Source organism: Streptopelia decaocto (assembly GCF_964273445.1).
Source record: "Streptopelia decaocto genome assembly, chromosome: 2".
NCBI lineage: Eukaryota > Metazoa > Chordata > Aves > Columbiformes > Columbidae > Streptopelia > Streptopelia decaocto.
Window position 1 is genome coordinate 16,443,304 of NC_138655.1, and position 15,687 is coordinate 16,458,990.

General features: G+C 39.1%; 1 protein-coding gene across 6 annotated transcripts in view; it reads left to right on the forward strand.

Moving 5' to 3' along the window:
* The window catches only part of TRPS1 (transcriptional repressor GATA binding 1), a 215,181-nt gene that overhangs the window by 52,463 nt on the left and 147,031 nt on the right, over positions 1–15,687 (forward strand). For 5 of the 6 annotated variants that reach the window (XR_014183325.1, XM_082045431.1, XM_082045433.1 and 2 more), the window contains 2 exons: positions 2,696–3,816; positions 11,666–12,269. Coding sequence is in view for 5 of the 6 variants with exons in the window: in XM_082045431.1 (XP_081901557.1) it covers positions 2,696–3,816; positions 11,666–12,269 (1,725 nt within the window). In the remaining variant the exon portion in view is untranslated. The remainder of the gene's footprint in view (positions 1–2,695; positions 3,817–11,665; positions 12,270–15,687) is intronic. The other variant, XM_082045435.1, reaches the window with a different exon arrangement.

Here is a 15,687-nt window from a genome sequence, read left to right on the forward strand (position 1 = left end):
TTTGAATTCTGGCTGAGTAGTCAAGGAAATGTCAGCCGAATAATTGGTAATCAATTACATTCCAGTGCTGTAAAGATCATGTTTCTCTTCCCCCCACATTGCAACAGGTTAACACAAATAGTATGAGAATACTTAGTTCTATTTTATCCTCTTGTGATGTGGAGAAGGATGTATTAGCATGGAACACAAATTTGCTGTGTAGGCCACTAAGCAGGATTAGCGCAAGTTACAGAAATGTCATTAACAGTCCGTTGTATAAAATGCTAGTATGAATAATATGTTTTTCCAGTGTTCAGACATAAAAGTAATTGGCAATGAACAGCAGCTGGGATTATTGTCACTCACAATTTCTAACTGGTGTCTACAGAGCGTCTACAAAACAGGTTTGTTATCTGTAGACTCTGTGAATGGACAGCTGAGAGTAGTAGATGTATTTGCCCATTACAGCCAGTTAAGGTAAAGCATTTTGGCCAGTTTTTCTATGCATGTGTAGGAAAAACATAAGTATCTAATTGAATGAGCAAAACCAGATCACCTTGCAGCTTATGTAATTGTGCAATGAACTGCTGTTATTTTCTGTTCACCATAATTCCATCAGTGCTTTCTTTAAGTTGTCTTTCAACACCACTGAGAATTTGAACACTGAAATAATGCAGTGGATGGAGACCTGCAGTGCCAAATCCTGTGGAGCCAGCCCAAACCCCACTGTTGTCAGTGGATCAGGCTCAGCATGGCTTTGTCTCCAGTTCTTGCTCACCATAAAAATGAATAAAACAAGATATCCTCTGCAGTATTGAAGAGGTGTTAAAACATCCCTCTTCCAAAGAACCTCTTCAAAACCAAATTCATAACTTGATACCAGAACTTGGAGCCCCAGTTTAAGTGAAAAAGCTATCACAGTTAAGTCCCAGCTATCGGGCTGCCCAACTTGCCGTTGCCTAATAAGATATGTTTCCTAAACAAATAGAAAGCAAATTTCAGTTTATTTAAGAAAAGGTTTTAACCAGCACATGGGAATTATGCTTTCTCTAAAAAAAAAAAAAAACAAAGAAAAAGAGTTGGAGGCAGAATAGCAGCAGCTCATTATATCATGGTTTAGCAACTCATTGACTCACTATACATGTTCAGTTCTGATGGTATACAAAGGAGAGCAGCTCATTGTATGAGCTAAATGGCTAAAAGGCATTTATATGCATTTAAAGATGTATACATTTCATGCTCTCTGTATGTCTGAGTCTTTCCGTATGGTGTGATACCGAATGAGCAGTGATCACATGCTTTCTCTGTGGCACAGCTGTTGAGAAGGACAAGAAAAATAATTACAGCAGTTGCCTAATGCATTACAACAGAATCCTGCAGAAGTGTAGTAATATACTTACTGGTTGGGAGAACGGAAGTCAAACCCTGTATGGAAGTTTTATATTCCCTGTAAGACATCTCTTGACTGTAAAAATTGAGAATGTGGCACAAGGAAGTGTCCACCAATGTCCTTGATGTAGTGATGTAGACTGGATGATGGCAAAGGAGTAGATATCTGTGGATTTCAGGTGTAAAGAGGAATTATCTTCTGGATGCTGTACACTGTCTACTATTCAGGAAAAAGAAGTAGAGTGATGGTGACACATTTTTTGTCAGGAGATTCTTTGGCCTTCAAACCAGTCATACAGGAGCAGCAAATCTGGCCCTGATGTCATGGCAGGTGTGGTGCACTCCTGGGAAGGGCCGGCCTGCCTGCTGTGAGAACACGGGGTTTAATCACATAAGGCCTGGAAGCCTTGTTTCCTTCCTGCAGACCATTTTGCTCAGAGATCATGAGAACAGTTCAGCAGACCTACCTTTTTTTTTTCTTTTTCTTTTTTTTAATTATTGATGTCATGGACTTGGGTGTGGTAGGTTTCTTTGCCACATGCCATTTTTCTACTGTAGTTTTTCCATCCTTGTTTGACTTAAATTGAGCTCTGTGCATGAGAGGAACAGAAGATTTCCTTGGAGAATGTCTGCATTGAGTAATCTTGAGAAAACCGCCTCTCTTTTCAGACATCAGCCACTATGGCTGTGTTACAAGGCGTCCTGGTGGATACTGGATACTCCTGTAGGAATGGTCTTTATAAGAATTGGTCACACTCTGACCCAGCAAACTGAATTAATTATTTCAAATTTAATTTTTTTTTTTTTTTACTCATATTTGGAAAGCAATTTTCTTGGACTGGTAGGCATGGCTATGATTAAAACATTTAACTGTATTGAAATATAAAAAGAGTTAGGGCTCATTCTTTTGTTCCACGCCTAGTATAGACTCCCAGCAAAGTCTCCTGTCAAAAGGTTGAGGGATATGAGAACTGATTATTGGATCTTATATCAATGACATGATTTAGTGATTTAGTGAAGGAAGGAATAGTCCTGTCAGAGAACCCGGTTAAAGAACCTGATCCTGTTGTGTATGTGTGCCTCTGTTTCCCCAAATAAACATATTTATATGGAATTTATATATTGCTATGTGAAACATTTCAAAATCTTCAGCAACAGATGCTGAATACATGAGGGTCTGTGTATGATATCTTACTACATTAGTATAAATGGAAAAGGTGGTGAATGAAGAAGCTTATGAATTAATTGCTCTTTTTTTTGTTGTCCCTTCCTTGCTATTTAAATAAATCTACGGTGGAGCTAAAATGACCTTGTTTTTTATTCACAGGTTACTTTAGGTGGAACCTTTATTGGAATTGGGCGGAAAACTCCAGATTGCCAAGGCAACACCAAGTACTTCCGCTGCAAATTCTGCAATTTCACCTACATGGGCAACTCCTCCACTGAACTAGAGCAACACTTCTTACAGACTCACCCAAACAAAATGAAAGCAGCCCTTTCCTCCTCTGATTCTGGTAAAACTTCAGAGAAAAACTCCAATAAATCCAGTCCTACTCTTCGACCATGTGATTCTGGAGACTTGGGGAAGTGGCAAGACAGAATCACTGTAAAAGCAGGAGATGATACACCAGTTGGATATTCGGTGCCCATCAAGCCAATAGATTCCTCTAGGCAAAATGGTACCGATACAACCAGTTACTACTGGTGTAAATTTTGCAGTTTCAGCTGTGAATCGTCCAGCTCATTGAAACTATTAGAACATTACAGCAAACAGCATGGGGGAAGCCAGGCAGGAAGCCTTCACCCAGATCTGAATGATAAGCTTTCTAGGGGATCTGTCATTAACCAGAATGATCTAGTGAAAAATACAGATGGGGAGTTAGTGACAAAGACAGAAAAGGGTGCAAAAAAGAAAGACTTGACTAGCAAAGGAGCAGAGGACAGCATGGTGACAAGCTACAACTGTCAGTTCTGTGACTTTAGGTACTCAAAGAGCCATGGCCCAGATGTAATAGTGGTGGGCCCACTTCTCCGTCACTATCAGCAGCTACACAACATTCATAAATGTACCATTAAGCACTGTCAGTTCTGTCCCCGAGGCCTCTGCAGCCCAGAAAAGCACCTTGGAGAAATTACTTATCCATTTGCTTGCAGAAAAAGTAATTGTTCCCACTGTGCTCTCTTGCTTTTGCACCTGTCTCCAGGGGTGACAGGAAGCTCTAGAGTCAAACACCAGTGCCATCAGTGCTCATTCTCCACTCCAGACGTGGACGTTCTCCTGCTCCACTATGAGAATGCACATGAAGCCCAAGCGTCTGATGTCAAACCAGAAACAAATGCCCTGCCAGGGGCAGAGGGGCCGCTGACACTCAAGGAGAACAAAGAACACTCATGTACCAAATGTGACTTTACCACCCAGGTGGAAGAAGAGATTTCCCGACACTACAGGTACGATGAAGTTTCAAATGATTAATGGTAGGAACCCAAACAAACAGCCCTCCCTTAGTTCCTTAATTAAATGTCACCATTCCCCAAACATTTGAGGAAACTGGAAATCAAAATATGAATGCGTATAGATATAAATCTTTACAGCCAGGGTCTAATCCAACATCCACTTTGTTTTGGAAAACCACCAGCTAAGTTGGTGGATTTAATTATACATTCAAACCTGTGCAAAGAAGAGAGAGATTTGGATTTGCATGCAGATGCTGAAGTTCCAGCATATTTGAGGTTTGGTCAACTATTTTCCACCCAGAATCTTTTAGGTACTATTTTAGTTTAGGCTTTTTACCAGAAAGCTGGCATCTTCATTCAGTAGGGGAACACGAATGGCTTTACTTTCCAAGACAGACTATGAATCCTTTCATGCTCCGTAACAGTGCTTCAATGTACTACCTTTTTGTAGTATTTTCCATTCCCAAGTCCAGCAATGCAATAATTAGTTTAAGAGCATTCCACTGCTGTTTTGGTGTTGGTTTCACACTGGGAGCAGACACTCTTTTGTCTGTTGATGTCATCCCCCAAGATCCTTTTGCAGATGCTTATTTTCATGTTGCTGGTTTACAGTGTCGTTCTATTTATTTTAAATGCTAATGTTCCTATTTGGAGGTGGATGTAGCCAGTCTCCTGACTCAGTCTGACACAATGTCATAGCGGCAGCCAACTCCCTGCTAAACTTCTTGGGTCAGTTCCTGCGCTGTTGTAAACTGGCAGTCCGGTTTACATCAGAGGAGGAGCTGGCTCTTAGGCTTCGTGAAGAGCAACAGTTATGTGCCGCTGCAAAAGCGATGTTAAATATTAGAAAATCATGCTGAATATGTTAATAGTTAAGGCTAATGCGTCAACAACAACGGAAAACTCAGTATCTATCTCATCTAAAAGATCTTTGCATGGAAGCCAGCTAGAATGAAGACAAAAGAAGATGCATTTTCAAAGCTAAAGCTTTGTTAAAAGCTCAAGAAACTGTGCCACATTTAATAGATTCCAAGACATCCAAAATTAACAAAGGCAGACTGGGGCATGATACTTTAATAGAGATTAAAGCTGGGGGCATCCAAATGTTGCCCAACAGAGGGCTGCATTGGCAATGTATCAGGAGCCTATTTAAAAAAAAAGGAAAAAAAAAGAAGAAGGAGCATATTGCTCATCTTTAATTTGGAGCTAGAGCCCACGGAGGGTTCAGGTCCCAGCATGCAGTGCCCCATTTTTGATCCAAGTGGGCCTGAGGGATGTTGTGCGGATTAATTAGTTAATGTTTGTAAACTGCTTTGAAGATGAAAAGTGGTATCTAAGTTCCAAGCATTATTACAGCAGCTTTGAGCCATGCTGTAGAACTCCATAGGCAGCACTTTGTCCGCCGCTGGGGCATGGCACGATCTTTTTTTAGTGGTTAAATAACTGGAAGATTGAAATGGCTCCTGGACTGAAAAAAACACTTTTATTTTGCTGCAGCTGGTAATTTAAGTTTTAACAAGCACGCCTAGTTAAAATCCTTTTTTTTCCCAAGGAAAGGAGAAGCCGTGACTTTCAAAATTAAGTGCTAAGTCTGAGACGGGGTAGCAGTAGCTTCTCCTTTGGAGGGCTCAGCACCCTGCGGCTCTGGCAGTTGTCACAGGGAACTGCACTTTGGAAAATCAAGAGATGCACTTAAGCGTTCAAATCTCAACTTGTTTGTCTAAAATTAGGCTATTCTATTTAAGACACTGGAACAATATATTTTGTTAAGCCCTCAGTCTATGACATTATTGAGTACTCTGAGGATGTTGTGTAATTAAAGCGAAATGCAACATCTCTGTAACTGCCAGCTTCTTTCCTTTTCTTCTGCCCTCCCCTCTTTCTGTTTCTTTTCTACATGTACTGCTGCTGGTTTTCCCCACTGTGCATCTTCTTTGAAATCACAGAAGTTAGTTCAGTTTGTGGTAGGTTCTCCACGGTGGCCAACACCAGCAGATTTTATTGCTTTTCTATACATAACCTAGTTTTCATAGTTTTCGCTATCAAACTAAAACAAACGGAAAAAGAGCCTTCTGGGGCATTGTAGCTTTTATTTTTACTATTGTTATCAGGCCTTTTTAAAACAGAAGTTTTGCATGTATCAGGTATGTATTTATTTCCCTTTTTGTATTTTATGAACTAAAGATACAGAATAGTTCAGATTTTAAAAAGTGGAACTTCTATAAAATAGTAGTGTTAGGGAGTTATGTGACACACAGAACCATGCTGATGTGGAGCGCCTCACATCCTAGCTGTCTCTCCCCATGGCTTCACCAGAGTTTATCTCAATAAAGCTGTTACACCACACGTTATGTATTTCTGATGGATTTAAAATCCACATATGTCTAAAACCTGTCCATTTATATAATGAGTTGAATGGATTCTAATGGTAAACATTACTAAGCATTAATGTGGTGGCAGAAACTGTTCTGCCATTCACATATTTAAAGTTTGCCCTTGATAATCTGTGAGTATCAGAGCTGGCTTTAGATGATACTTGCATGTTTTGGTTCATATATTTTTTGTCTGCATTTTTGATTATTTTCACTTCGAGCCACACACATGAACAGCATGCTTAATTTATTTTCTTTTTTGTTTTATTTCCTTTTCGCTCTACATCTGCAATTTCACTATGTCTCCTGTGTCCCAATATTCCTCCTTTGCAACCATGTATTTGCAACAACATTAGAATTTGCAAAAGTGGTTCTTTCCAAGTTTTCTGTCTACAGAAACATACACTTACACTTAATGCTCATTCTGTATTTCTTCATATGATTATTTGAGAGCTGTTAAGTTTGAACTTAATGAATCACATTGCACTTCAGTTTACTTGTATTTAAACCTGAGTAAAATTGTTTACTCAAATAAATGCCCAGAAGGTTTACTGGCCTCCATTTTCTACTAATTCTGTTACTACTCATTTTCCATTATACCTTTGAGGAGTCAGGTACTCTTGGTGTTCATTGCAAAGCTTAGTTTTTCCTCAAAACTGTCTGGTATTCTGATGAGCTAAAAGGTGCCAACTCTTGTAATTTAGATAAAAATCATACTGAATATTTGGGGAAATTTTGCGTGTCAGATCACTCAGTCTGGAGATTATTTTCCTGCTTCCTCCAAATAATTAATTTTTAAATTTTTTTTTTGGTTGTTGTTAAAAATTGAAGAGGCTTCTTGCAGAAGTGTTTTTTGTTTTTATTTTTGTTTTAATGTTGCTGTGGGAAAACAGGACGTTTTATCATTTCTGCAAACATTAGAATTTTTCATGTAAATCCTTAATTGTCAAAAAAGACTTGGACAGAAAGCATTTGATCAGTGCTAGTCGAATTAAAAATGCTATGCTGAAAAATGCTCTAAACTTCTAAAAAAGGTAGGGTAGTGACTGTGTGTTATTCAATAAACAACCGCAAAATATAAAAAGAAACTAGAAAGATTCACAAATGAAGAATAAGATGGCAATGAGGTAGAACAATTTTTGTAATAAACAGAAATTATTTTGAAAACATGGAGTACTGCACTTATGTAGGGTTCTCTTTTGAGATTAGTTTCAAATTAAATTAAATTCCCCACGTCTTAAAGGTAAATGGGGCAGAGGGATACAAGGCAAAGGGCTGCTCAGGTCTTGCTCGTCAGGGCTGGGGGTGTTGGTTCTGCCTCTGTTCTCACTCTGTGGGCAGCAGAAGCTGGAGCAGGGTCTTAGGCCTGCAGATTATGGAAATGTGGAGCCTTTGGGACACGCCCCAGAGAGGACAGCCGAGGGCAAAAGTGTAAATTGAGGCCCAACAGCTCCCAGTTTTTCGGCAGAGCAGGAGACTTCTCTTGTTGAACAATAGCAGCAGCTGCGAGGACCTTTTCCATCGTCCTGACACCTTAATTCACTGCTCTGAACTTGTTTGCTCTTGCCAGTGGCTTTTGCTCTCCTTTCATCTCAGCCTTGTGCTCCGCTCTGCCCATTCTCCTCCCCTTTCTGTCCCTCCGCTGAGTTTTCTTGCTCGCTTTGCTTACGCTATTTCCTTCTGAATATTTTCTGCTCCCTGCAAGCCTGAGTGTGGCACCCATCCCCAAAGTAAACTTTCTCATAAGCCTGTTTCTTCATGAGAAATACTAGCAAGTCTTATATACATTATGTAATTCAAAACATGCAAAAAATTGAAGTGATACGACAGCTGTACCTTCACCCAGAATATTTGCTATGCCCTAAAGCACAGGAATGTCTTCAGGTAATTTAAAAAAAAAAAAAAACAACTTGTTTTGTAGAGAATAGTGTTTTGTAATACTTCAGACTAGTTAGAAGTATGTCAACGAGACTTAATTAACAACTGGCTAGTGTCAAGAGTATCACAGCCTGGTAAAAAGCTCAAGTAAAGAATATTAAATCCATCAAAAAAGCGCATATCTAATCTCTCCAACTTCAAGCTTTTGCAAGGGAAAAATTTTATATCTTATAGTGCCCAATTCAAGTACATTTTGGTACAAATAAAGAATTACAGGATTTTATTAAGTTGTCAGAATGTAACAGTGCAGCAAAGGTTTGGCCTGAATTCCTCGACGTTTAATTTTGGGATTGGGCCATAAATGTTTTAATGTCCAGGAATGATGAGGTCTTTGATTTATTTCGTAGTGAAAATAATGATGCTAAGTGACATTAATGGATGGAATGACATTGCCATCCTAGTGCCGTTTTGAGGATAATGCCAGTTTATGGCTTGAACCTGCTGTTAGCTTGCTTGCGTGGTGTATGAGAGAGATCACAGAAGGGAGAGTGCCATTTCCTTCTTCATTTACATCACTGTCTGCCCTACTGAGATTTTCCTCAAACATCTCTCCTTTGATCAGCTGAATGCCAATACACCTGATGGGTTCAGAGTTTCAGGTGATGTTACCACGGTTTAGCTGTAAAGTGCAACTTTAAGGTGCACGGGAGTGCTTATTGTGTACTTTGCAAATTGGAACTTTTAACATTTTGTTGCTTAGCTTCGAGGAGTTTTGTGCACAAATCTAAGTGTAACTTGGGACTTCAGACACATGGAGTAGGTTTAAATTCTAACACAGAAAGAAATCAAACATTGCCAACTTGTTTCCTTGATCGCTATCAGGGTGGGGTGAAAACAGAGATAAAAACATTTTCTTTGTATGCCGTGTTCTGGGAAAGAATAAGTTTCTAGCTTTCAGAAGTTCTCTAATAGCTGATGATAGTTATTATTTTATTATTTTATTATTTGAGACTGTGAATTATATTGGACAGTTCCAAACTTCAGCTTACTTTTCGGAGCTTGGGGATAGAATAGCATACAGGACAAACCCATGCAAAGTATGAAGATTTATAATGTCGATGGCAGAGATTACTTTTTCATGCATACTAGAAAATTACATGTCCTGAAAAAAAGGCTGTTGGGTGACTACTACCTAGATCCGTCCTTGTCTTTTCCACGTCATAGTGCCTGTCACAGTTTCACAGAAAAACAGAGGAATGTTTGTATGACTCTCTTTGAATAAATTACAAATAATTTAAATGAGCAAACCTTTAATGGAATAAAGGTGATTGTAGCTGGGCCTCAGCCGTGTAGTTACAACTGTGTCTAATATTCAGCATTTATTTGTGGCTTTAGAAGTGTGGTACCACTCCTGTGGTGTATCCCGCTCCTGATCAAAAACGTTTGGCCAGCGTGGAAGTGGGGGGAAAAAAATAAAAGACAAGTTAGGCAGAAAAAGATCAGCTGTTTGGAGGTGTGATATCTGTAGATGAGAGCCAAGTTAGGAAAGGGGGTTAGCTATTGAAATAGCCAAGTTAAACAAGAGGCACTTAGGGCTAAGTAGCCTCCCAAAGGATTGATAAACTTTCACATGGGGAGTGTATGCGGTTGAGCCATTAGCCCCAAATGGTGTCTTGTTTAACTTGGCGTTTAAGATAACTAGCCCCTGTCTAACTTGGACTTCCCTGAAGGTATCCCACCTTTACAGGGCTGACCCTCTTTATAACTTGGCTTTTTGTATTTATAAAATGGTTTTGATCAGATAGCACTCTCATACTCTCTCTTTTTTTCCTTTTTATTTCTTTCTTGGTTCAGAAGAGAATTAAGATCAGTTCAGAAAAGAATTAAGTTTCAAGAGAGAATATATTAGTGTCGCATCGAGAGACAAGCTGATTTTAATAAAACACAATTGTAGAATGAAGAAAAAGGAACAGAGCCAGAACAGGATTTTAACCCACAGCTTTCTCTCCCACAAGTAGATTTTGTTGCCATAAGGCTATGTGAAGAATAGCTGACTCTATTTTTTGCATAACTGAACAAGCCCATCTAGTCCCTTAAAATGAATATAAATACGGAAAATGACAAAAAGAAAACTGATATTGCACAAGGGCTAAAAAGCTTGAATCTGAATGTGTACTCATGTCTGTGCGCTGACACAACTGCGAGAAAATCAGACAATGTAAATAACATATGGTTTGTTTTTCCAACAAAAGGAAAGAAGGAAGACAAGGAGGTTTAAAAAGTTTGGCAAGTAGTCCCTTCTAAAACTATCATACTCTAAAAGGGACATTTTGTGTATCTTTCCAGTTCTACAGATGCACCAAGAGCCAAATCCCACTCTTACTGGAGTCAATGGGAGTTTTGCCATCGACTTCACTGAGACTAGGATTTGGCCTCAAAAGAATTAATTCTAACAATTGGAGTTGTCAGGGCAGTAACAGATTTCTCATGCAAGTTTTGTCCTGTGTGGATAGCAAAAGGCTCATTTTTTAGCTTGGCTAAAGACGCTGTTGTGACTCCGAATGCCTGGGGTGTGGATGTGTGAGTGTGTCTGTAGGGAGAAGCTGTTGCAGATTTATGTACATTTTGGTGGAAGGCAGGGACGGTGTTTTACTCTGCGTTGGTACGACGCCGGGTGCAGCCGGAGCCTGATGGGAGGGCTCGGACCTCTCCTGTGCTATAAACAATTATTCATAATGGCGTTATAGAGCTCATAAAGAGTGTTCTGTTCCTATGATAGATACAGTAAATGGGTAACATGTTGTTCTCATGTACCAACATATGCTTTACATAATTTAGTAATACAGTACTTTATATAGGCTTTTAGAACAAAAACAGGAAGGCGCATTATTCTGCAGTGCTCCACAGCTCGTACGCAAGCATTTCTGTACTTGATAGGAAAACAGCTTGTAGTGACACAGCCAGCTTTTTTTCTATAGAGCAGAATCTGTTAAAGTTGTGTTAAAATATCCATAGAGAACAAGTAAGTACTGTGTGTTGTGCACAGCCTTCTGTCCTTTGGTGTATTCTTACCTGTAAGTTAGCCAGAGCTCCATTCAAAATCATCTTTGTCAACCAAAAGTACGTTAAATTGGTGGAAAGAAAATAAATTTTTTAAGCATTTGAACTTTCTAGCATAGATTTATGTTATACAAGTGGTTTTTTAATAAAAAGAAAACAATCCTTTTCTAACTATTTGATTTTGTTGGAAAAAATGTGTTACTTCGATGTTTCTACCACAATAGGAAGTGGAAAGTGTATTGCAGCAAACTGAAGAGGAAAAAACTGCAGAATCCCAGTGAAATTATATGAAGTTTAGAATAAAGCAGTGGAGTGTGAATGAGCAATAGGAGGCCATTACGAGGCATGGGGGGAAAAAACAAGCAGGATTTTTCCCATATTGTATGAGACACCGAAGTAAACCTGCTTGCTTTATTTAGAGGAAATAGTACCATAAGTTCCATTTATTTTCTTCATCTTGGTTGGCAGAACCACTGCGAGAGAGAAGGCCGAGAGGAGGCTCTTGTGTTAATACAGTTCTCATTTTCTTCCAGGAGAGTACACAACTGCTACAAATGCCGTCAGTGCAGCTTCACGGCTGTTGACACTCAGTCACTACTAGAGCACTTCAACACTGTGCACTGTCAGGAGATGGACGTCACTACAGCTAATGGGGAGGACAGTCACAGTGTTTCGTCTATCAAGGAGGAGCCAAAAATTGACCTCAAGGTCTACAGTCTGATTAATCCAGACCCCAAAATGGGGGAGCCCATATCTGACAGCATAGTGAAGAGGGAAAAGATAGAAGAGAAAGAAGTGCTCAAGGAGAAAGGTTGGACTGACAGTCCCAGCGATGATCTTCGCAACGTGACCTGGAGGGGAACGGACATTTTGAGGGGGAGCCCGTCATACACACAGACCAGTCTGGGCTTATTGACCCCAGCGTCCGTTGGCCAAGAGCAGCCAAAGCCTTTAAGGGATAGTCCGAACGTAGAAGCAGCCCATCTCGCGCGGCCCATGTACGGCTTGGCGGTGGAGAGCAAGGGCTTCCTGCAGGGCGTGCAGGCTGGAGCGGCGGAGAAAGGCGGGCAGCTCCCCCAGCCCTACCCTGCGTCCGGGGACAGCAAGGCCAAGGACGAGTCCCAGTCCTTACTACGGGTAGGAAGCTCTCTTTTTTTTTCCCTCTTGCTCTTTATGATTACATGTATGTTACGTTTAATTAGGCATGCAAATGATTTCTTCAGTTCCAGAGTAATGTGGCTGGGTTCTTTTTTTTCATGCACGGGAAAAAAAAAATAATCAAGGAAAGACTGAAAGCCTCAAACTTGCAGACATAAACTGGCAGGTGAATGTTCTAAAGTGTTTGCATAAAACAGTGTATATATTGATGTAGTATTAGTAAGCAAGTGCTTCTGCTTTTGCTATATAACTCTGATTAAATTTTGTTTAATCATTCCTGCTAATTGTGCAGGTTGATGATGCATTTGAAGAAGGAAGGTTTAGAACCCCAGAAGGCTGCACATCTGTTACACTAAAACAACTAATCGCCTCTTAAATTTTGTGGTGGTGTGACAGTTCACACTTAAGCAAGATTTCACATTATTAAATAGGAATATGAAATCTGAGTTAAATATGAATAAAAAGTAACCTCTTTTTTTTTAAAGAAAAACCAAAACAATGTAATTATATATCAATTTTGACACTTGTCTGGTTGTCTTGGAAGCAAAAGAAAAGAAAAAAAAGATAAATGGAAGGAGTGTGGGTGATAAGAAAAGGAGGGTGTTTGTCACACCAAATAATTCCTATTCTGTCTGTATTTTACACAAAAGGGCCTGTATATATAAGGAACTTCCCATTCCATCAAGGTATGCTTTTTCCGCTGTAGGGAAATCTGAGTTTAGGAAACCTCTCAAATTCTGAGGAGCTGCACAGGGCGACAAATAAGTACCTTTCTCCTGGAGTCATTACCGTATGTTTTTAGGGGCAGCTCCCTACTTGAACTTCTAGAAACTTCCTACAAGAGCAGTCAACACACAGACAAACCTCACTAGAATGGAACTGATGATCAGCTATTTTTCTTTATTGTCTTTTATAAGAACATTTATAACCATACCATCCATTACTGTAAGAGTGAACAACGTGTCAGAAGAAGACAAAAGGCAAGATAAATGTTTTACTCCATGGTCTTCTAAGATTATACATAGGTATATCTCTCTCTGCATGTGTAAGTAAGTCTTACAAGCTCTTTTTAAATGAAGTCAGTGGTCTTAAAAATATCATAGTTACTCTAATTATAAAATAATGTGTCTGTTGCTTAAAGTCTGCATGGAGTTTAGGGGGACAAGAGTCTTTTGTGCCTTACAGGTCAGAAATAGTTTCTGATGTCAGATTTTAAGTGTGTGAGAAGCAGTCACAGTATGACAGGTTCCCTGTTGCGAACCTGGGTGTGTGCTCATTGTGAATGGCAGGGTTATATTTCTCTTCTCCCTTTGGAAATATATATAAAAATATATAAATTATATCCAACAGGCAGTGGAATTCATGCTAAACATATGATGCTAGTTACATCCCACTTAGATTTTTGTAGTGGTTCTTAGAAGTGCAGAGACATATTGGCCAAAGGAGCTATTTATATTGTGGGTTATCAGAATACAAATATTTTTCATTTGTTGTTTTAGTCCTAAAGAATTAAAAAAGCCAACTAAACAAAAATTTTCAAAGGGACCTGGTAGTGTGCAGAACCAGCTCTACAGAGGCATAAATGTGGTTGGTCACTGGAGCCTATAATCTTAATAAGTAGTAAGATAAGACAATTACAGTATCAGTCTTAGCCATTGGTGAATGAAGAAAGGGAAACTACACTGGCTGCTTCTTATGCTCATCTTTAAAATAAATTTTGGACAGTTTTTTAAAGTCTTCATACAGAAGCATTATTTTTTTTCCAATCAGTATTTTTATCACTTTAGAAATATTTTTAACACTTCTGGATGTTCTGAAACACAAAGTACCTGTAATTCTTATGGTTTTCTGGAAAAAAAAAGTCTTATTTTTTATGTTATCAGACCATATAAATTAGTTCCTTGCGTTTTAAAAAGTTGTGTATAACCCAGCTTCCCTTTTATAAGGTTTGTAAAAGGATTTATTAGTGGATTAGGTCTATACTGAACAGAGAAACCATACCACCACCACTCCAAGAGGATTTACTTTTGTGTACACTTTTAGCTACCTTGCTCTTTGAACTCAGTTGTGCCAAGGACTTGTCTGGGTCTTTTCCTTAGTTATAGTATTTTAATTTTCACTTTTCTTCTTTGAAAATTGGGAAGTTGCCTTTGTCAGTTTGAAAAACTTAAAAAAGGGAAGGAGGTTAACTTTCTACATCTGCTGAACGGAGCCCCTAATCATATATATTTCATCACTATTGATGGATAGAGGAAAATAGTAATAATTCAAACTTCTGGAAGGTAAGGGGTGATCTGAAGGATAGGAGATGGTGGAAGATGAAGGAGTGTGACTCTGTGAGTGGTATTAATTCTTCCAATAATGTGGATATTGCGTATGCCCCTGGGTCTCTGAAAAAGATCATTGAAACCCAACTCCCTTCCACTCTGGAAAAAGCTCATTTTTGTAATCCTCTGAAATAAAAAAAATGCTCTATATTGTTAAGCAAATCTCCCATGATTATCCACTTTTGGATAAATTTATTTTTCTAATGTGAAATAGCTAGTAGAAATAGCAAATGTTGTGCTAAAAGTTGGGCCTTTCTAAAAGGAAAGCGTTAAATCAATACATACTTCTGGTATCATATAATGGATGCTTATGCAAAATACTGTATCCCAGGACGACTGGTGACTAGGAAACAAAACCTATAATAAAATCACTGTGGACACCTTCATTTTTTTTTCCCCAAAGACTGACATAGAGGAAGCCAAAAATTTGGGATTACTCAGTGAATAAACACTGTGAGAAATGGACTGAAAAAAATCTAACACCTCCCTTTTGTTGTACTGGCTATTCAGTATTTATAAAGTGGTTCTGCTTATTACAAATGATTTGTAATGATTCAACAGTAGCAGTAATACCATGTGCTTTTCATTTTTGAGTTCTCTCGTGACTGGGGGAAGGGAAAGGGGAGATAATGTTTTTCACATTTTTTCATACAGATAGAGGTTAATATTGCAAGTGGGTTTTCTAGATACTGAGTTTGGGAGTGATTAGCATTTTAATAAAATATCAAAGATGACGCAGATCAACTGGGGAAGGGGTGAAACTCTACAATCGCCCACAGAATTCCCTAATGTCTACAGGATAATTGTAAACTTTTGGAAGTTACTTGGAGTGGTTTTCAGCTTTGCACATTGTGTGAGCCATTGATACGCCACTTTCTTGCATTCCTTCCATGCACGATGGACATGTTCCCTCCCCAGTTTCTGTGCTACAGTAGATTATTCACAGGAGTCATTAGGGTTGGATTTCTTTCCTTTTTCACAGCTAAAAGACCGAATGGCTTGTGACCTTTCGGGAGCTGGGGTTGGTGCGGTGGCAACAGCTTGAACTCCGCATGTGTGTGAACACACGT